This window comes from Rattus rattus, chromosome 6 (assembly GCF_011064425.1).
Source record: "Rattus rattus isolate New Zealand chromosome 6, Rrattus_CSIRO_v1, whole genome shotgun sequence".
In the NCBI taxonomy this organism is placed as follows: Eukaryota; Metazoa; Chordata; class Mammalia; order Rodentia; family Muridae; genus Rattus; species Rattus rattus.
Genome location: NC_046159.1, coordinates 86,470,546 through 86,492,121, shown reverse-complemented (window position 1 = coordinate 86,492,121; position 21,576 = coordinate 86,470,546). Strand labels below are relative to the sequence as shown.

General features: G+C 42.9%; 2 protein-coding genes across 2 annotated transcripts in view; one reads left to right on the top strand and one right to left on the bottom strand.

The window, feature by feature from the left end:
* Positions 1-627: 627 nt before the first annotated feature.
* Fkbp14 (FKBP prolyl isomerase 14) lies at positions 628-13,763 on the bottom strand. The gene is made up of 4 exons (XM_032906460.1): positions 13,407-13,763; positions 10,192-10,343; positions 7,424-7,551; positions 628-1,385 (listed from the first exon to the last, which is right to left on the bottom strand). The coding sequence occupies exons 1-4, from the start codon at positions 13,601-13,603 to the stop codon at positions 1,227-1,229; spliced, it is 636 nt and encodes a 211-aa protein (XP_032762351.1). The 5' UTR covers positions 13,604-13,763; the 3' UTR covers positions 628-1,226.
* Positions 13,764-15,740: 1,977 nt separating this feature from the next.
* Plekha8 (pleckstrin homology domain containing A8) overlaps positions 15,741-21,576 on the top strand; it is a 46,339-nt gene continuing 40,503 nt past the window's right edge. Inside the window, exon 1 of the mRNA XM_032906459.1 lies at positions 15,741-16,022. Coding sequence (XP_032762350.1) covers positions 15,983-16,022 — 40 coding nt within the window. The 5' untranslated portion in view covers positions 15,741-15,982. The remainder of the gene's footprint in view (positions 16,023-21,576) is intronic.

Here is a 21,576-nt window from a genome sequence, read left to right as displayed (position 1 = left end):
ATTGGCCAGGAACTGGCAGGAACTATCCCCAGAAGTGAAGATGCTAAGAGAAATGGGGCCCAACTTGCTGCTTCTTCGTTAGCAGAGAAGTGGAAGACTGAACTCAGGGACTGACGGTGCTTCTACAGCTTAAGCACCAAGGCTGGGCTCACCAGCCAACCTCTGAACAGAACTTCTCATCTATAAAGAATTACCCAAAGACCCAGCAGCTTCCCAAGGGTGTCAGATACCCCCAGGCAGGCAATAGTGCACTTGTAAACTATAAGGAGGTATCCCTAACAAACGGAGATCTGGGAAGTTTGTTTTAAGATGAAAGCCATTTTGGAAGCCAATTTGAGATAAAATGATAAAGGCCCGTTTTCATACCCAGGATAAGTATTGATAGTAGCTGTTATTGGTTAGCCTTGTTTTTGATGAGTCAGGATTGGGAAAAGTCTCACTGACATACTAAACTCTCTCACGATTCAATGCTGTTGCAAAGTAATATACTAGCCATGAACTGTATTTACTGAAGGACCAGAAGGCTAACCTGGTAGCCTCAAAAGTAAACACTGATTAGAAGTACAACTGTCTTCCATGCCCACCATGCTGTGATGCCCTGACACAAGGAAACAAACACATACATTATTTGTCTGGCTCATTGTAATAGTTTATTAGCCACTGGGAAGTCTCTGAACACCTATTTTGAGTTACTGCCTCCCTTACCCATCGACATTGTATATCTCCACAGTGAGGCCAAAGCTGTTAAGGAATAAGGCCCACCATATTCCTCCTGTCCACAGCAGGAACTCAAAAGCAGGTGAGGAAAACACTACTTCAGTGTAACCTGAAAACAGCGCCTTGGACTATCACGGAAGAATACGCCAGTAAAAGAACTTTGAGAAAACAGAGGGAGGCAGACGGCCAGGGCACTGGTTTATGCTCCACCGTGAGTGTATGCTGTGGCGTGTTTCTAGATGCACTATGTTACCATTAGAAGCAAGCAAGCAAGACCAGCCTCTGTGTGAACAGGAGAGCAGCCCAGTAGTCCTCTACGCAGAGACACCTGTCACTGCCCAATAACTTACCAGAAAGCTAGGGATATTTACAAAGTCTCTGGGGTCCTTTAAATAATAGAAAAATAATATAAAACTAAAAACAAGAAAGGCAAAGGAAAAAAAGCTTTGTTTAAAAAGGTGCTGCCTCCCCGTTAGAAATGAATGCGTGTAAAAACGGCAGCTGCTTCCCTACAGTTCGTCATGCACATATGTAAATTCTCTGGCAGATATAAACCCATCTTTGTCTTCATCTTCTTTATCAAAAATATCTTCCACCAAAGCATCATGATGGCTTTCGTTCACCACTGCACCGTGCTTCTCAAACTCGTTCTGTAAATAGACTTTCACCTGCAAAATAACAGCTGTCATTAACAACTGTCCCTGTAACCCACAATGCATCATTGCCATGATATACAACAAGAACAAAAACAGTTCTGTTCCTAAAGGAATTAAAACAAACTTTTGCTTTATAGCTATGTTAGAGACATCAAAAATAATATTTATAATACATATACATATATGAATATATATATGTATATATATATATATATATATATATATATACACCTTTGCACCAAATATAAGGTTTTTATTACCTGCCTTTTTGCCTGTGTTAGAGATGCTGTATGTCCCTGAACCTGTAGTTCACTGCCTGCCACTCTGACTGCCCAATAAGTAAGACCCCAGGAGCTCCCTGTCTTTACCCCAGCCCCGCCCCCAGCCCCTGGGACTGTGGCATGCACTACCACACTCTACTTTTTGCATGGCACTAGGGATCCCAGTTCAGGTCCTCCTGCTGACATGACAAGCACTGAGCCATCTCCCTGGTCCGTTGGCTTGTTTTAAGCTGGATCCACTTTTATCCTTATAATTTCACATCAAGGAGCCAACACTTAATTTAAGAATCTGTTGTTCACAGCCCATTTAAATTTGTGGGTATCTTAGGAGTATGTGCGGGTACCTGTTCATGTGGGGTTGCACATGTGAGTGTGTATTTGGGTATATGGAGGCCAGAGTCAACCTCAGATGTCATTCTTTAGAGTCTTGGTTTTTGAGACATAGTCTCTTACCTGGAACTTGATGAGTGGGCGATCTGCCCGTCTCCACTTGCCAGCTCTAAGATTACACATACACTCTTCCATACCCAGCTGTTTTCTCACCCTGGATTCTGGGTCTGGAACTTGGGTCATTGTGTGTGAACGGCAAGTACTTCACTGACAGCTAGCACCTCAGTTCCAACTTATAAGCATTTTAAATGCCTGGATTTTACATCAATATTCTCTGACTCTAAATTATATCTATTGCTACTCTTCAAGTGTGAAAATGGTTTCTTTATGAACTCCACACAGTACAGTCAGCCCTATCGACACAGCACTGTGTGTGAAGTGTTACAGTCACAAGAGAATCAACAGTGGCAAGCAAGCCTAGAGAGATCTGCCTGCTGCAGGATGCCTCCAGCAAAGGCACTCGTCAAGCACTAGAGAACAACGGAGGTGCAAAGCAGGGGGAACAGACATTAAATGAGGCGAAGTTTCAACTTTATCTTGGTGTCTTATTTGACATGGCTTTCAAATTGTTTGTTATTCTGATTTAATTGAAAATCAAAATGTTTGGGCACCATTTTAAAGTGTTGAGAGAATCAACATAACCTTTTAAATGTTTAGATGTGCCATATATATTGCATTTTCTGCTAGCCGTGGCTAATATTTTCACAGCATTATACTATAACTATTGAATTAAATACACTTCAAAGAAATTGTTAGCATCATAAAATCTTCCAGAAGTTTGTGAGATTTGATTATTTTAAATATTATTTTAAAGTTTAACTTATAGAAAAGGAAAGTTCTATCTTTGTTTTTTTTAGAATTTTATTTTATAAGGAGTTGCCTACATGTTTGTGCACCATATGCATGCCTGGTGCCCACAGAGGTCAATAAAAGGTACCAGGCATCAGATCAGCTAGAACTTGAGTTACAGACAGTTGTGAGCCATGTGGTGCTGGGAACCAAACCTGGGTTCTCTCTAGAAGAGCGGCCAGTGCTCTTAACCATTAAACCACCTCTCCAGCCCCAAGAGGAGCATTCTTATGAACTATTTTTTATATGTGTATATTTTTATAGACATGCAATGATCAAAGAAAAATTTAAACAAATTATGCTACGTGGTTGATGGCTTACTTGAATGTTACAATTCACTCTGCTGAAACTAAGAGGTAAATGCGTAATAAGAAATACTCTATTGCCAGGCGTGGTAGTGCATGCCTTTTATTTTATTTTATTTTTTTAAAATTTTTTTTCGGAGCTGGGGACCGAACCCAGGGCCTTGCGCTTAGTGCATGCCTTTGATATCAGCAGAAACAAGTGGATCTCTGTGTCAGCCAGGATTTCATAGAAAAACCCTGTCTCAAAAACCAACAAAACAAAACCAAAAAAATTATACTAATCAAAAGCTAATAGGTTAAATATGTATACATTACATATAATAAGTAATATACATATCATATATATCAGAAAGCATCCTTAGAAAGGCTTTAAGCTTTTGTAATCCAGAGGTCTGAAACAATTATGTGCTAGAATCAAATCAGATAAAGAAAAAGCTGGGGGTTTTGGGGGGAAAAAAACTTGACATAAGCAAGTTTTCTTTTACATTTGCGCTCCATCTAAGTCTGTCCAGGATTTTATTTCCAAATGGTTCACCACAAACCCCTCTCTCTCTCCTTCCTCCCTCCATCCCTCCCCCTTCTTCTTCCTTCCCTCCCCTCTTTTCATTCATCAAATTCTCCCACTGTACATTTGGCTCCAATTTCCAAAACGTGCTTAACCACAGAAAGCTCAACAGACCACTGTGGCAGGACATAGCAGGAAGTCAGAGCTACAGGGTACAAGGTCACACTCTGCAGGAACCACTGTGATCCATGAAGGGGCAGCCACACCCTGGAGCACATCTCTGTAGAAGCTGACACAGGAAACAATATATCCATTCTAATCAGCAGAGTTCACAGGCTGATCCGTGACTCAGCATACAGGGAAATTTGTTTTGAAGCCATATCCATTGGAGACTGTTCCACAGCTCTCTACTTTTGCATCCCCAAAGCATGTGTATATTGGCCTCAAATCCATGCTTTTCTGAACCTATCGTAGAACCGTTGAAACAGGTCAAGTAGTGGCATGGGCTTAAGTTCACCACACACTTGCATAACAGTTGTAAAAAATATTTTGTAACTTCTAGTATCCTCCTGAAGGAGCTTGTAAATGTTTCTGGCCTTCTTTCAAACAGACCTTTCTCCAAAACTCACTGCAAATAACCAGAGCTTTCTCGAAAGTGCCTGCCAAGGAACACGGCTTTCTCTGATGGAATAAATAAACAAATAAAGCATGGACAGCAGCGGGGCCTACAGAGTGACCATCAGCTCAAACTGTCCCGTAGCTGTGTTCCTCAGCCAGCTTGGCTCAGCAGCATACGCTGCCTGCCGCTGTTGGAAGCCAAACAGAGCAGTGCACTTGAAGGATGGCTGCTTCTGGATACGTTGGTTTCATCGGATTTTCTCCTCTAGGAAGGGTCAGAATTCCAGACGACCCTCCTAAAATGTAAGATTCCAGTCTCCATTTTTATTTGAACCATGTCTACCAGTAGAAAGAACTGTGTACCGGTTGTGACAAGGCCACACCAGCAGGGCCTAATCAGGACCCTGTAAACTTAAAAAGCGAAGCAGGGTCTCATGAGCGCCTATGCTACACTTTTCTATTGACTTTAAAGTATAATCGAGGAGTGGGGAGATGGCTCAGCGGATAAGACCATTTGTAGCAGAAGCATGAGGACCCAATTCCAAATGTCTAGCACTGCAAAAAGTGCACGTGCCTGCAACCCCAGCTGCAATGACAAGAAAAAGAGAAATCCCAAGTAGCCAGACTAGCCAAAATGGTTCAGTGTCCGTCACAAGGCAATAAGGCAGTCAGAAACAGGGGAAGCCACCGGTGTCCTGCTCTTCTGGCCTCTGCATGCACACTCACGGGTGTACACACTGCACACTTACATGCATGCACCACATATACAAACCACATACATAAAAATATGTCGCCAAAATGCTGCTTCCGACTCCCTATGAATGGCTAACTGCAGCCCTTTGCCGTCCCATCCATGCCCCGCTGGGCTAGAGCAGTGGTCGCGGCCCTCTCTCCCCAGACCCTGACCTGCCAATATGTGCTATTTATGTAGGGTAAGGTGGTCTAAAGCCATTGGAACAAAAGTAAGGAGGGGAGGGCCAGGGGAAGGAAAGGGGGCTAGGAGGAGGAAACAAGTTATTATATGGATTAATGTAGACGCAGTCTCAGGATCTGTTCTGTGAAGGAAGGAAGCTACTAAATATAGTATGTGTATTTTTCCTGCCTTTTGCATAAGAAAAGGTGAATGAATGATATCTATTTGTGTAAACACTGGAAAAACACATTAGAAACTAATAGATGAGGGAGGGATCCAGTGAAGGACAGAGACGACATGGGTATAACAAACACTTCTCACTTATGAGGTGCTAAGGGTTGATCTCAGAGCCTTGCACATTCTGAGGAAATGCTTGGCCACTGAGTTCTATGCCCAGGCCAAGACTTCTTCATATAGTAATTTAAATCAGTCGGTTTTTTAAGTCATGAGAATTTTTTTTATATATAAACATTTATGACATTATATATAAACATATATATAAATGTTTTATATATCTTTTTTTTTTTTTTAGTGAGAGAGAATTACTATTTATCTTGGATAGAAGGGAAAGGTTAGCTGTTACTGCCCCAGCATATGAAACCCAGTGAGAGGGACTCTAAATCCCAGCAGTTAAGAAACTGAGGCAGGAGGTTCACAAAGTCAAAGTAAGCCTGGACATCACAGGGAGATCCTGTCTTAATCAAAGAAAGCCAACAGGCAACCAAACAAAACCAAAAAGAAACAAATCTATTATGGTCCCCAATAATTTTGTTTGAGACAACATCAGTTTCTGGCTCTTACTGTGAAGCTCACCAAAACATTAAAAAAAAAACAAAACCAAAAAACCTGGGCCTCCCCTGTGGCACAGCAGAATGAGCATCCGGGTACTGGTGGAGGACTGGGGCCTCACGGCAAGAACCATGGGCACGCGTCTACCCCTGCTCTCTCTCCACAATAGCCAGTGACAGCGAGGAAGGCTTGAGACTCGGAGAAACCTCCTTCTTCCTCCTACCTCAAATGTCAGGCCTTCCGGTGGCTGAGGAAGAATTTTCCCTCTGTAAAATCCAGAAATCCCCTCCTGCAGAGGCTGACTTCAACAAACTTGGTCAGGCAAACCGCCTGTTGGAGAGTACTCCGAAAGCGGTTCAAGTCGGCCATCTTAAGCAGAAACCATCCACATGAGAAACGTCTCAGGATCTACGTGTGCCTCATACGGTCATTACCATCATGGAAAAAATGAAGCTTTCCAAGATTGGGATGAGGATGAGACACAGTCAACTCTAAGCTAGGAGAGAAGGGAAGAGGCAGGAGGCTGGGCACGCCTTTCAGCCAATGCACTTCTCCTCTGAGCAGTGACTTCCTCCAAAAAAGAGGCAACTTTCAAAGCACTTTAGGAAAAGCTGTGAATATTTTATCCAAATAAAATAAAATTTCTTTATTACCTGCTTATTCTTTGGGAACTTTGTATAGTATATTTTATCATGCTCTTCCAACCGCTAACTCCTCCCAGATTCCCCCCATCCATCCAATTTCAAGTTCTTTCTCTCTTTTAGAAAAGGAAGCCCCCCTATGGAGGCTTGATGCCTCAGAGAAGGGGGATGCTAGAGGGCTGAGGGCGGAGTGGGTGGATGGGGGGGCACCCTCTTAGAGGCCAAGGAAATGGAGAGAAGTAAGACCAGGAAGGGAGACATTTGAAATCTAAATAAATAAAATCATTAATAAAGAAGAAATTTAAAAAAGAAGTAGTTACAGCCTAGCCAGGTAAATATATTGCTATAAATCCCATTTAACTTTCCCCCCTCACTGGAATAGGCTCATAAAAGACAACAAAAACCTGCAGAAAATTTAGTCACAGAATAAGATTGTCAATACAGTCTATGTGTTTAGAAATAAAATGGCACAATCAGGTATAAAGAAGAGACCACATTAGAGTTAATAGAAAATCAATCTCAAAAAAAAAAAAAAAACAAGAAAAGAAAAAAGGAAAACCCCACCAAGAACCATGGGGTCTGATTTCTATTGGGCTGACTTCTGAGCATGGGGCCTGCCCTGGGTCTGGCTGACATACCCACTGCCATTCCTTTGAAGAAAACTTACTTTTCTTCTCCCGGCAGCTAAGGTACTTCTAAAAACATGCGCTTAAAATAAAAGTACAAGAAAAACAGTAGAGAGGCAGAGGGTAGGGTCACCTCGTGCTTAGAGAGTTTCCAGTCGTCGTTGAGATCCATTTCTTGAAATGACTCGTGGGACCTTGGGCCATTTCGAATTTCCAGGAGGTCAATGTTGAATATCAGTGTGCTCTCTGGGGGGATTTTACCTAACGTGAGGAGGTGGGGAAAGTTTTATTTAGAAGATCTAAAAGTACTCATAACAAAATCAATTATGGTAACAGACATTTTAACGACATTCAATGAAGAGGTTTTCTGCAATTGTCACAGATAGTGGAAGTCACTTACTGATATAATCATGCTTTATCCAGAAAGAAAAGTAGAACAGAAGAAGGAATAACCAACCCAAACTGGCAGAAGAACAGCACTGTGTTAGGGTGGCAATAAAACACACGTACAGGTGTTTATGCAGATGTTCATAAAAGCCTTGATGTTAACTTTCAAATGTGACTTCTAAAGGGCTTGAGTAATTCAGACTGAATCACATTGTAAGAGATGTGTTCATTTAGATCAGAAAGTCTGAAAGTACACACAGTTGGCACTACAGTGTCTACCACTGGGGGGCAGTATACAATAGTGGGAGCTCTGTGGACCAGGCGCACATTTGAAATTCACGTCTGCCACCTCTAGGCTTCTGTTCCTTATCTGGAAAATGATGGACAATTTTCTACCTTAGGCATCCGTGGGGAGGACAAAGGGGGGGGGAAATCCTTACAAAAATTAAAACCCTCGGGGTTATTCTTGATAAATAGTGCTTGATATGCTGCAAAGATATAATTTTTTATGGTTTTAAAAATAATAAAGGAAAATAATTCAAATTTTTCAACAACTTAGGATACCTCCTGACATAGGACTTTATGCATTTATCTGTTGAGACATTTAATCAGAAAATGGAAATCTAAATCAACTTCTGAAAGGAAACTAAAAAAAGAAAAAAGAAAGAAAAAGAAAGGAAACTAACATATCTTTAATAAAAGACCTTGTTAAAATCTGGGGGTGCAAACAAACAAACAAACAAAAAACCTCGACTAAGAATCAAAGAAACAAACCGTTCTTAGAAGTTTAGGCTCTTTCTCAAATTTGCTTCTCTATTTAATATAAAGGTCAGGGTACAGAGGTCAGGGTACACTCGTTAGACAAGTCTTTGCTGTGTCCCCATTTCCTCAAAGTTCTATGAAAGGATAGTCAGTTTCTAAGAGAAAACCACTCACAGTGCAAGCCAAAGCTTACCGTTGCTGATGGAGACAGGGAAGGAACATGCACTAGACCGGTGGGAAAGCTGGTATCTCTCCAAGGAGGCATGCAAGCATGTACTAAAATACTACAAAATTAGTGGTCAATACACGTTAGAAGAATTAGTTTCATGACACCAGAGAAAACAACTCAGAGTTAGATCTCTGCATGCTGCGAAGTGAAGTTGAATTAAACATGTCACGGACACTACTACTGCCGCCGCATACACAGAGTTAATAGTAACAGACCAGAGACATGGGGAAGAGAACGATTACATCTAGGCATTAAAGAACCCTCTCCTAGGATGCTCGGTTTTCTTCTGTAAAGAATATAATTAGAACTGAATGAGTTTAATAGCCACGCCAGGGGACGTGGCTTAGACGGCTAGTCCTGCTTCGGAGTATATCCTACTCACAGGAAACCGGCAAGGAATCTTGATCCCTACTTTGTCAATGGCTATGCTTGGCTGAAAAATGCCATGAGGTCTAATTATACCACACCGGAATGATTCTCTATGTGCTTCTGATGGCTTCTTACAATTCTTTTCTTCACTGTGTAAGTATGGCATTGTCTCCTTAGAGAATTTGGAAGATAGACTCAGAAATGAATGTAATTCTCAGAATCACAGTACACTACGAATATTTTATTCATTGTGATCCACTTTCTATGTGCATATACTTCCCATGGGGAAAGCTAGACAGACAGAAAACCTATTTGCTACTTTTACATTGCACACATTTCATATGTAGTATTTTTATTTTTTGGAAATGACATGTTTAATAAGTGAGCTACGTCTTACTTGGCTAACCCTGATTATAACACACTTAAGTTAGTTCCAGTTGGTTTAATAACAACACAGTGGTAGACATCCTGGTTCACAATCCTGCTCTTCAGATCTGGCCACTGACCCAGATCAGATTTCAGTGAGGAAACCACCTCTGGGGCCAGCTGATAAGCATCACCCAACAGCCCTTGGAGTGCTGCATGAATTCAGCTAAAATACCAGGTGTCAGGGCCTTAGGAAAAAACTGGCCCAAAAGCTGTGTGGACCAGCCCACCTGCTTGTAATATGAAGACAATTATTTCCAACTCAAGTCAATACATTATTTTAAATTAAACTATTGAGAAAGGCAGTGGTGGCACACACCTTTAATGCCAAGACTCATAAGGCAGAGGCAGGCAGATCTCTGAGCTGAAGGCCAGCTTGGTTTAGAGAGCAAATTCCAGGACAGCCAGGGCTATACAGAGAAACTCTGCTTTGAAAGCCAAAAAATAAATTAATTAAATTAAATTAAGTGATTGAAAACTTTACAAATATGTTTAAAAGTAAGAATGTGACTCTCCTAGTGAGAGCTACAGTGTGGAAGACTTCCTAGCTGTAAACTCTATACAGCCATCCATCAAACTACATCCGATGAAGCTACTCCAAATGTCCCAATCATTAAGACATTCTTGTTGGACGGCTTCTCTTCTCAAATTGCTAAAGCAGGTTGGCAGGTCTCCTCTACCGAGGGAGGACACACTGGAGTGCACAGCGGTGAGGATTGCAGTTTTACCTTTTCCTTCTTTGCCATAGCCCAGGGCAGGAGGAATGGTGAGCTTTCGCTTCTCTCCCACACACATTCCCTTCAAGCCTTGGTCCCAGCCTTTGAGAACCTCCAGTATGCCCAGGGTGAACCAGACGGGCTGGCCATTGTTATGTTTGTGACTGCCAGGAAGGAAACACAGTAGAATTTTAAAAGCTCATTTTGTTTAACCACTAGGAATTGAAGCCAGAGCCCTATGTATGCTAGGACAGCACCTTATACATTAGAGAGTTTGTTTTTTTTTTTTTTTCATGACTTAAAACAAAGACCCTTGCTGTGTTTCATGTGTTTAACCCATCAGTGCTTAAGCTTATGAACTTAGAAATTAAAGAAAACAGCAATTCTTGGATTAGAAATACACACATACCCAAGTCTTCTTCATAGCAATTCAATTCTCTGCCCATTTTTCTTGCTGCAAAATTCATAAATTAAGCCAGCTTGAGAAGGGCAGAGAAAATAGTAAAAATAAATAAATAAATAAATTTGAACATGTACTTTAAAGTACATAAATTTGTCTGTAATTCCAATGATAATCCTATCATTGATAGGTATTCTTGGAACATTGTCCCCAGGATTTGGTCCTCTGTCCCTCAAGCCTCAAGAAGCTCAAATCCACAGTAGTTGCATATAACCTACTGTATACATTAAACCATCTTTAGATTATACAGATTATAATATAAATGCTATACGAATAGCTCTTATACTGAATAATGACAATACAAAGTCTCCACATGTTCAATAACTATGTATTTTTTCAAATAATCTGGATCTATAGTTAATTTGAATTGAGAGACACAGAACCTGCAGACAGGGGATCAACTATTCCAGTTTTAGCCCTTGTACAGAGAAAATGATGTTAAATGTACCAGTATTTGGCTTCAGATATACCTATATTCCCAAGTTCAAGTTATTACTGACAAAGTCATACTTTCCCAGGAAGGTAACAGACCAAGGAAAAACAGGGAGTGTCTTAAGTTTGAGAAGGAAGAGAAAAAGCTAGAAGATGTATTGCTAATACCTGAAAGTCAATTTGCACCCAGACATACAAGGGTGTCTCATTCCCTGTCTATAAGCCTTCTTGCTGTACAGTTCACTGATGGTTCTGATGCATTAAAAAGGCTGTTTCACCCTAAATCTCCACTCATGTTCAGACCCTTTCCAAAGATCTACTATTGGGCTACTCAGGAAATCCTGGAGTACAGCCCCTCAAGTTCTAGAGGGGAAAGGAACAGTCTAAATGTGCGGGCATCCCGAGAGAGTAGAATAGTTTAACTACTAGAATCTGAGAATTCCTAGGCAGTTAATTCCTTTCAATAAGGGAAGTGTTCTATTTCAGGGTAATTCTTAGGTTGAATAAAACATCCTTGGGCTAAGCTTATGGGTACCATGGTTAACAAAATCTGGGTAAATGGTATTTTTGTTTTGTTTTTTTGAGACAGGTTTTCTCTATGTAGTCCTGGTTGTCCTAGAACTTACTCTATAGACCACGTTGGCCTCAAACTCTGGGATCTGCCTGCCTCTGCCTCCAAGTGCTGGGATTAAAGGCAGGCCCCACCACTTCCCAGCCATTCCTGCTTCTTTTACTGCACAGGCCCTTACATGAGGTAAAAAGAACAGAGAAGCAGCAATCATGCGCTCTAACTACATTTGGTCGCATTTCTTTTTACAGCTAAACTAGTTATCACGCAGATGATGACTCTGGTAACGCAAAACACTCTCTGCAGACTTCATTAATGAAATCTCTTCATTTTCATTAGATCCCATTAGCCAAGCCTAAAATTGTACTTGAAGGCTGCATGCAACAGTCCCTTCGCCAAGTACCACAACTTAAGCAGTAAACTGCTACAAAGTGTCCGTGCAGGTTTTTTTGGCCCTTAGAAGGGAAAGAACTTAGGCTAGATATGAAAGGGATCAGACTGAAAGCAAGAATGTAACTGAGATCCTGAAGTGCAATCTCACAGAATTGGTTACTATCTACTGTGCGCTGGCCTCACTGAGAAGGGCAATGCTCTGACAAATTGTTTTTGAAACCTTTCACCAGAACAAGCTGTTTGGAGGACTGTCATTCGCTACCCTTAAGCCTGGCAGACCATGTCTCACGGTTTATCAAAACAAAACAAACTGAAGGATCTAAAATGAGCTGAAGCTTTAGACTTAGCTCGTCACTCCCGCATCTGCGAAAAACCTCTCCCTCTCCTTTCCCCTCGTGACTCTGTGACTCTCAAGGCTGTTGTGCTATGAACTCCTTTATTCTCCCTGATCAGCACAATTGACCACAAGCTACCACGCTTACCCAGTGCTCTGAACATTCTGTACTCCCCATAAACTGAGCCCTTTCCTGTGTGCCTCCTCTCTGCACGAGGTGAGCTGCTGGAGGCCCAGAGCTTGTTTTTAGTAAACTTTGCATCTCCAGGCCCTGGGGTGGGGCTTCACAGCTGAATGAATGAATGGATGGGTGCAGATAACTAGAAAGTGAACTTTCTGACCAACCCTGAGGAAGAGCTGCTTAAATACTTTCTGAATGAAAATCATTATACTTGTTAATATTATCTGCTTGATTTCTTTGTTTATAAAAAAAGAAATGCTAGTGTAAACCACCCGGATATCCTTCTACTCTTCTTTAACCACATCTATGCCATGGATGAAGCCTGACTTTCTAGAAGCAATGACTTTCTGTCATCATGTACTTTGCCCAAAATGCCACCTTCCAGAAAGTTCAACTGGTCGCTTGAAACAGTATTTGTATATCTTTTTGAAGCAGGCAAATAGATTGATTGTGCATTTTGCTCTTGAAGAAAAATGACACATTTTAATATCTTTTATGTGCAATTAAAAGGGAAATCAGATATTTTACCTACGGAATGGAGTTTAAGACCGAAAGTTCTATTAAGCCTTTTCTACTTACTGCTTAATTATAACCTAAGTATCTCTGTAAAACCTCAACTACCCTAGATATAATTTTAAAAATAAAATGATTTTATGAAGACTACATGTTTCCAGGAAGTCCTTTCAAGGTTTTGACCTATACAACTGTCTTTCGACATTTTTTTTTCTCCAAAGGGAAGCAAGTATTTCAGTTTTTTGTTTCAGTTTGTAGAAGTAAAGGACTGTTAGCTTCACAGTAGGAGGGCTGGTGTGAATGGGTGGGACCTTTATCATTCTGCCTCAGAGGCAAAATTACTTACGTGGAATGAAACAGGGAGCCATCCTTTTCTAAATAGCCTTCGTAGTGGACCAACATCAGATCCCCTCCCTTGGTCTTGCGATGGCAGATGAATGGCTTCTGAAGAACTTCGATCTTCACTTCTGGCTCGGGGATCAGAGCTCCACTCAAAACCGTGACCCACAGTGTCAAGTTCGCATTCCACAAGAAAAACCTCATGTTACCAAAGCAGAGGAAAGGCCTCCGACCTTCATAGAGTTAAAAATGTGCCGAAAGCAGACGACAGCTTAGGACAAGTTCAGGATTCCCCCAACAGACACTCTCCCAGGAAGACGTGGCACTTTACTACGAACTTTCACACATACTGGGAACTCACATTAAAGAGTTAAAGCCCCATCCCAACGTGATTGGCTCTGATAAGGCGGCTGCTTGGGGAGGGCGTCCTTCCACTGGCTGGCGGTGCTGTCCCTCAGGCGCCTCTCCAGCCAATGGCGCAGCAAAAATGTAATGGTTGTTCTGCTCCGCCTGTGCCCCTTCGGAATAGTCCTAGAGCCTGCACGTTTGGAAATTCTCCCACCTCCCACCTCGGGAAGGCAGCTGGATGCAGGCTAACAATCCTTGGGGCATGGGGGGGTGGAGGAGCTTTGTTTCTGTGAAGTATTCCAGCTAGGGAGTTTGGGGCCAGGTGACACTCGGGATTTTGGAAAGACCAGACACTGGGAAGCACCCGAAGATGCCACAAATAAAGACTCAGAACTATGGTTACTAATTTAGAACATAAACTCTAAGGACCTAATAGGATGCTTTAAGGTTCACAAAGCACATTCTGGTGCAAGATCTTCACTAACTCAACGTGGTTATTCCCTCCAATTTGGACAGTATCTTAGGGTTTTCATTCTTGGGTTCAAACATCATGACCAATAGCAACTTGGAGAGGAAAGGATTTTTACCTATTACACTTCTATATCATAGTCCATTATCCAGGGAAGTTCAGGGCAGGAACTCAATGCAGCAATTAGAAATCAAGAACTGATGGAGATAGAGAAGCCATAGAAGAATGCTGCTTACTGGCTTGCTCCGCCTGCTTTTCATAACACCTAAGAATGGTACCACTCTCAGTGGGCTGGACCTTTCCACATCGATCAGTAGGTAAGAAAATGCACTAGGGACTTGCCTACAGGCAAATCTTATGGTTCACAGCTCCTCTTTCCAAATTACTCTAGATTGTGTTAAGTTGCGAAAAACTAGCCCACAGAAAGTTTTCTTAGGTTAGAAGTTAGTGTCCTGCTTAAGTTTACTTGGCCAAAAAGAATTTGCACTCCACCTAAAGACTTGGCCTGATTTCATTCTACAAACATCGCTGTCAATGACTGACTGCTAATAATTCATCAGTTATGTGGAGAGTAAAGAATGGCTAAGGACATCTTTCTTTAAAAAACAGAAAAAGGAGGAGAAGGAGGAAGAAAAGGAGGAGGAGGAGGAGGAGGAGGAGGAGGAGGAGGAGGAGGAAAGGAGAGAGAGATGAGAAAGAAATGGCATTTGTGTTTAATAATTATACAGCTTAGAGTTTCTAGTTCTAAACAGCTGCCCTTATTTCAGATGTAGTCCATTGCAGCAGACTAAGAAACTAGAAATCACCAAAAAAAAAAAAAAAAAAAAAAAAAAAAAAAAGGAACTCTGGATTAAAATAACAGCAACAAAACACAAACAAAAAACGGCATTAAGCAAGGTGTGCGGTCCAGGCAAATAACCAATTAAGTTATATATTATTTACTAAACCTGTCAGCCTTACATTAAGGGGAAAATGCCCACACTTAAGCCCTTCAGAGCCTATTTCTACAACACTAACATTTGGTTTGTATTGGGCTTCTCAACATTCACCTTCCATTAATCTGACATTTTTCTTAAATAAAAATCCTGATAACAGTGCATTTTCATACTTTGGTGTACATAGAAATTCCCCTTGGGGAGCTTGTGAAAGTGTCGATTTTTGATTCAAGGTCTGGAACCCAGGCAAGACTGTACGGTGCAGTCAATGCCGGCGGTCCAAGGACCAAGCTTCCAGTCTAGAGGCCCCACGGTTTGAAGAGCGCCTTAAACTGAAGTGCATCCGGAAACGAATACAGACTTGCCTCATCCGAGGATTCCGGGTCTCAGCCGGGAACTTTCTCCACAGACAAGCTTAAAATTAAAAGCTGGACCCCTGGAGCCTAGACCCCAGGGGTGACCTGCCACCCCCGTGCGCATCCGAGCCCCGCCCGCCAGCCAGCCCCTCTGCGCCGCGGCCAAACCCCGGCGTGGATTTGGGAGCGTGCGCGCGGCGCAGTGGGCATGCGCGAGCGCGCCGGGGCGGGCGCTGTGGGCTCAGTGGCCGCAGGAAGGCGCCCGCGACCGCCGCCTCAGGGGCCGCGCCTCCCTCGCCTCTCTCTGGCGGCCGCTCTGCCGCGTCCACACCGACCGCGCCAGGCGCAGGCGCAGCCCCGGGACCCTAAGCTGGTGCTCCTAGGCTGTCGCGGTGACCCCGCCCCCGGGCCCAGGATGTGAGGCAGGCCCGGTGTCCCCGCGGCGGGCCGGGGCGGTGAGGGGCCCGCAGGCGCCATGGAGGGCGTGCTGTACAAGTGGACCAACTACCTGAGCGGTGAGTGGCGGCCTCCGTGTGTGCAGTGCGCCAGACGGCGCCCTCCGCCGGCTCGTGGCCCGGACGGAGATTGAGGTACCGGGTGAAGCCCGCAGCCCGGGTCCGCCGCGGGGGTCCACCCCAATCTCGCGAATTGGGCGGGGGGCGGCCTCGCTTGGGCCGCAGCCCAACTGCAGGGCGCCGAGTGCCAGCAGTCTTTGGGATTCCAGAGTCTCCACTCAGACACTGTCCCTAGGCACCTTCAGGGTCATCCCCCTGCAGACCGAGGTAGTGGAACTCTATCTAGCTCCGCAGCCCTGAGCCCTGAAGTGTACGCTGGCGATTGGCTTTTCTCTCCGAACATTTCTTTTGTTTCAGAACTCTGTCATAAAATGAATGCAGATATTAGCAAACGTGTCCTTGTCTTGCCCAACACAATGGCTTAAAATAGCACCCTACCCCCTTTTTAGCTCTTGGAAGAACTTTCCAAGTATCTAGAAGTTAGAACTATTCTTCAGCTGTGAAGATGATTCTCAATGAACATTATTTTCGTCCGAGCAGCCAGTATTTAATAAATTCTATGCTATATGAACGGTGCTGGGTGCGTTTGAAAGTTAAACTTTTTATTTTGGAAATGGGTTAGCATTTAACGTGTCGGTGGTAATGCAAAAACTAAAAAACCATCCTTTGATGGGCAGTGCTGTAGTAAGGACAGGTGTGGCTTGTGAAGAGCTGGCAGAGTAACTTTGAGGAAGTCACAGCACACAGAACAGGCAGAAAGAAGTACACCTGTCAGCGCCTACAATCTCTCTCCGGATAATGGAGTAGTTAGCACAGTTACTCCTTTTTCCTTTAATCTCTACGGGAGGGCGTGAGGGGGAAGGGTTTTCCTTAAGACCTGACTTTCACCTCAAGGATCTTCAGTGATGTCAGCAGAGAGATTAGGTTAGAAAGGAAGATCTCAAAGCTGAGCTGCAGTTCCGTGAATGCTGGAAGCCGATTAGCATGTTGTTTAAGAGAAGGCTTGGTCAGGCCATTCTCCTGCTGTTGTCCTAAATGCTGAGAGGTAGGTATATATCTTAATTGTAAACCTTGTAAACCCTTGAGTCAACGTTACCCCTTGCTGTCATCTCTTCACCCCTACCCACTACACACACAGAACACTTTCTTCTCCTGCCCCACTTTAATTTCTTTCTTCCTTTCCCTCCCCTTTCTGTATGGAATGTTTTGGTAGCAAAATGCTCTCTCCCCATCTTCTGTATCCTTCATTGCACCAGAATTTTTCTAGCAGTCTTTGGGGTTCTTTGTTCTCTGATGCCTGTGTTATCTGTTTTGATGGTAAGAGTTTACTCTTTTCTTCCCTAAGTAAGAACCAATAGTACTGTTGAGTGGCTTCTGCATGAAGCCCCAAAGATGGGCATTGGAGCCTTTGCCGTGCTCTTCCTTTGGCTTTCATGCCACTCACTGTTCAGTGAAGGCTGAAGGCTGTCACACCTGACTACTCTTCTTTTTTTTTTTTTTTTTTTTTTTAAGATTTATCTATTTTATGTATACGAGTACACTGTAGCTGTCTTCAGACACACCAGATCCCATTACAGATGGATGGTTGTGAGCCACCATGTGGTTGCTGGGAATTGAACTCAGGACTTCAGGAAGAGCAGTCAGTGCTCTTAACCGCTGAGCCATCTCTCCAGCCCCCTGACTACTGTTCTAGATATGGCTGGCACATTGCCTTTCTTTAGACATGGTCTTACTTTGGAAGAGAATGGCACTAGCTTAGGAGATCCCATGGGTCCCTGTTCCCTCCGCTCTCCTTTGCTCGTTGGTCTCCCATCAAGAGCTGTTGGAGAAAGAATGGTGAACTTAGATGAAAACACTACTTCTTCTGAAGCTTCTGCTTTTAAAATAATATTTTATTAGTTCTTTGAAACTGTCACACAGCTGATTTTGCTCATTTTCATCCCTCTTCCCATATCCACCCTCTCCACCCTCACTTCGCACCCAACTGGAAGTCCTCCTTCTGCTCTTCCTCTTTCTCCTCCAGCTAATGTTGCTCAGATATTCTTGAGAGTGAGGCCTGTTAAAGACCACACCATTAAAGAAAATTGACACTCCCTCTCCCACTAACTATCAAATGCCAGTAGTTCCTCAGCCAGTGCTAGCACTCAGATGCCGGGTTTGTGTCTGGCTTAAGCTTGCACAAGTCTTATGCAGGTTGTCACAATCACTGATTGCATATTTGCAACCGTGCTGTTATATACAAAACAAAACAAACAGACAAAAAAAACCCACTTGTTTCCTTGATGTTTTCTACCATCTCTGGGTCTTACAGTGTTTTTACCTACTCTTCCACTAAGATCCCAGAGCTTTAGGAGTAGGGAGTAATGTTTGTTCCAGTTTGGACTGAGCACTCCACAGTCTCTCATTTACACATTTCGCTAGTTGAGGGTCTCTGGGTTAATTGCTATCTACAGTGATAAGCATCATCTCTGATAAGTGTTAAGCAATGTACTGACTTATAGGTATGGAGATAAGTCATTAGAAGTCGATTTAATGCTATAGCATTCAATTTAGCTGAATAACAGTATTAGGTTCTCCTTTTGGACCTATCACATATGTAACCACAGACTCTTGGCCCTGTTAACAGTATCTGGAAAGGGTTCCATTTCATTGAGCAGGCTTTAGATCCAGTCAGAAAGTGGTCGGTTGTGTCCATAACATTCATGCCACTGTTGTACCAGTGAGGGTACATTATCAAGCCAGTTGTTATTGTAGGAATCAGAACTGAGCGATACTGGTGATTGCTTTTCCCTGCTGGTGTGCTTAGGAACGTCCAGTGCTAGGGAAGCTACCAGTAAGGTTGAAGTGAGGACCAGTTTGATTCCTGTGTTCTATGACTCAAATGTGTGCTGCATGAAGCTTATTTTAAAAACATTTTTTTGCTTATAGTTTACATATAGTTACCTTAAAATATTTAAAATACATATCCCTATCCAAGGTTTCTTTCCTTCTGAGTTTTTCTCCAAAACAAGCTCATAACCCATTCCTTTTATGTAGCTTGTGTATTTATGCTTATGAAAAGCTTAATACGAAATTCTAGGTGTCTTGTACACGATACCTTTAATCCCAGCACTCAGGAGACGGAAGCAGGTAATCTTTTAGAGTTTTGAAGCCAAGCCCAGTTTGTTTAATGAGTTCTAGGACAGACAGAACTACATAGTGAAACCGTGTCACAAACAAGCAAACAAAAATGTGGTGGCAAATTTGAGTGGAAAACTTAAGTATATCCGTTCACCCTTTGAATCTTCGGAGAATGTATTAATTTATCATTTGTGGTACAACCCAGGCCTAGTGTTGCTGGGTACATGCTCATACCACCTAATTTGCCAACTGCCTGTTCTTAGGCACTATGCTAGGAAGAGGGCAAATAATACTGAGCAGGCAGACAGCTCTCCTGCCCGATTGTGCCTATGGTCTAGCCAGTAAAAAAGATTGGATAAGTAGATAGAAGCAGGTTCCAAATGTGTGTAGTAGGCTGGGTGACAGCTTGGAGACCCAGGAGGTTAACCTGGGTTGTTGGGAAAAGCTACTTTAGTAAATAGAGCCAGAAGGTTGAGTCATGAGGGCCAAGACAGTGGCACAGTAGGAGGCAGCGTGGTAGAATTAGTGACAGGAATGCTTCTGTGAGGGCTTTGAACAGGATAGAGACCTGGAGTCCTTAAAGAGAAGGAGCCATCTGACTAGAGGCAACAAATATGTTAGGGTGTTTGGGAAGCCTTACCAGGGCCTGTGTAAGTGGTATGTAGTGGAGTGGGTGTGGGTGTGTGTGTGTGTGTGTGTGTGTGTGCGCACGCGCGTGCGTGTACATGTGCATGTGTGTAATTTAAATGAGCTACTCTGCTTTCAGCATACAACGTTCTCTAGGTCTGCAATCATAGCTCAGTGGAAGAGCTTGCCTACTATGCAGAACAGATCCCGGTGTTTTGTTTTTGCCAAGCATGTGCCTACAATCCTAGCACTGAGGTTGCTGAGAGATTATAGGCCAGCCTGGACTGCCCAGTAAGACCTTCTCTCTTTACAAGTCTCCTGCACTTACTGTATTTTGACAAACATTGTGGTTATTTTATGGGTATCTATTACTGAAAGTTTCTCAGATCCTGAGAAAAGTATCTAAATTTATAGCCTGAGTGTGATTCAAGGAGGCAGGAGGAAGAGAAGAAAGGCCCCTTTCACTCAGTTACCAGGCTTCTTCAATATTTCTTGTGCTTCTTCAATGGAAAATGAAAGGAAAATGAAAACCTTTGGGGCCATCTTGCTCTTTGAAGTACAGAATAGTGAACACTCAGGGATTTGTTGTTGAAATTTCTTTTCAGATGTTAGATAAATTCAGGATGTTTAAAAGGAGTTGAACAATATGTCTTGTGACACGCACAGTATACAGGTGATAGGCATTGTTTTCTCACCATTCATGCCCTTCAAAAGCTAACAGGTAGTCAGTGTCCTCTATGCAGGGCTGTTGGATAGGGTTAGCGGGAGCCGGACTTGGGCAGCAGGTTTATCACAGCCAGTGCCAGTCTCTTAGCTACTTTGTAAGTTTAGTATCTTCCCCCAATAAAAAGAATGTGATTTACCAGTTTAATTCTAAGAATACTACCTAAAAACACATCATACTTTATGATGTGTTACCGCTATTGTAAACGGTTTTCGTTTGGACCCAATAGTAACATTGAGAAGCCTTTGTCACCTCCATTTTTGAGATGACGACATTGAATCACAGCATTGGACTGGGCTTAAGGTCACACAGTTAATAGGTGGCTCCAGAGTCACAGCTCCATTACATAACACTGTCAAAGGTCATTATATAATGCTAGCTGATTCATAATGTACCTATATTTGAAGCATGTTTGACCTAGAATACAGGTCTATTTGAGAGGAGGAGCCAGGGAGGAGTTGAGGGGTGAGGGGAGCTTTGAGTACAGAATACTCTGTGTAAGTTGAGCTACAGAAAGTTCTCCAGCTATGCTTTACACTTTGCAGTTTTTCCTGCCCACCCAGCGGACAGGAGGACCATTGCCTCAAGCCCTGCCCAGTTGTTAGCTTTTGCAGCAGGTTAGGCAGGAGCACAATCATGGTACTGCACTCCAGAAACAACAAAATCTCATCATGCTGGCCAGGTGACTGCCAGGGAGGAGGCACTGTGACATTCCCCCAGGTGCTAGAAATGTCTCTTACTCTGGTCTTTTATGCTGTGTAATTGCCTAGAGGTTTTCTGGAACATGATGACCCAGAGGGGGAGTCATGGTCTTACAACTCATGTTTTCTATTGTTGCAATTATAATATCCTATTGGATACCTTAATATTCTTCCTTGTAAAATATGTAGGTTAGTAACTTGTATGTGTATATACACACAGTGCAGCCATTACTACCAGCAATTTTAGAGCATTTTTACAATCCTATCTCCTCCTCCCTTAGCAATCTACATTCCATTTGTGTAGATTTGCCTAGTCTATTTTCTATGTCAGCTGTTTTCTTTGTTATTGACAGAATAGCTGATGCAAGATCGTAAAGGAAGA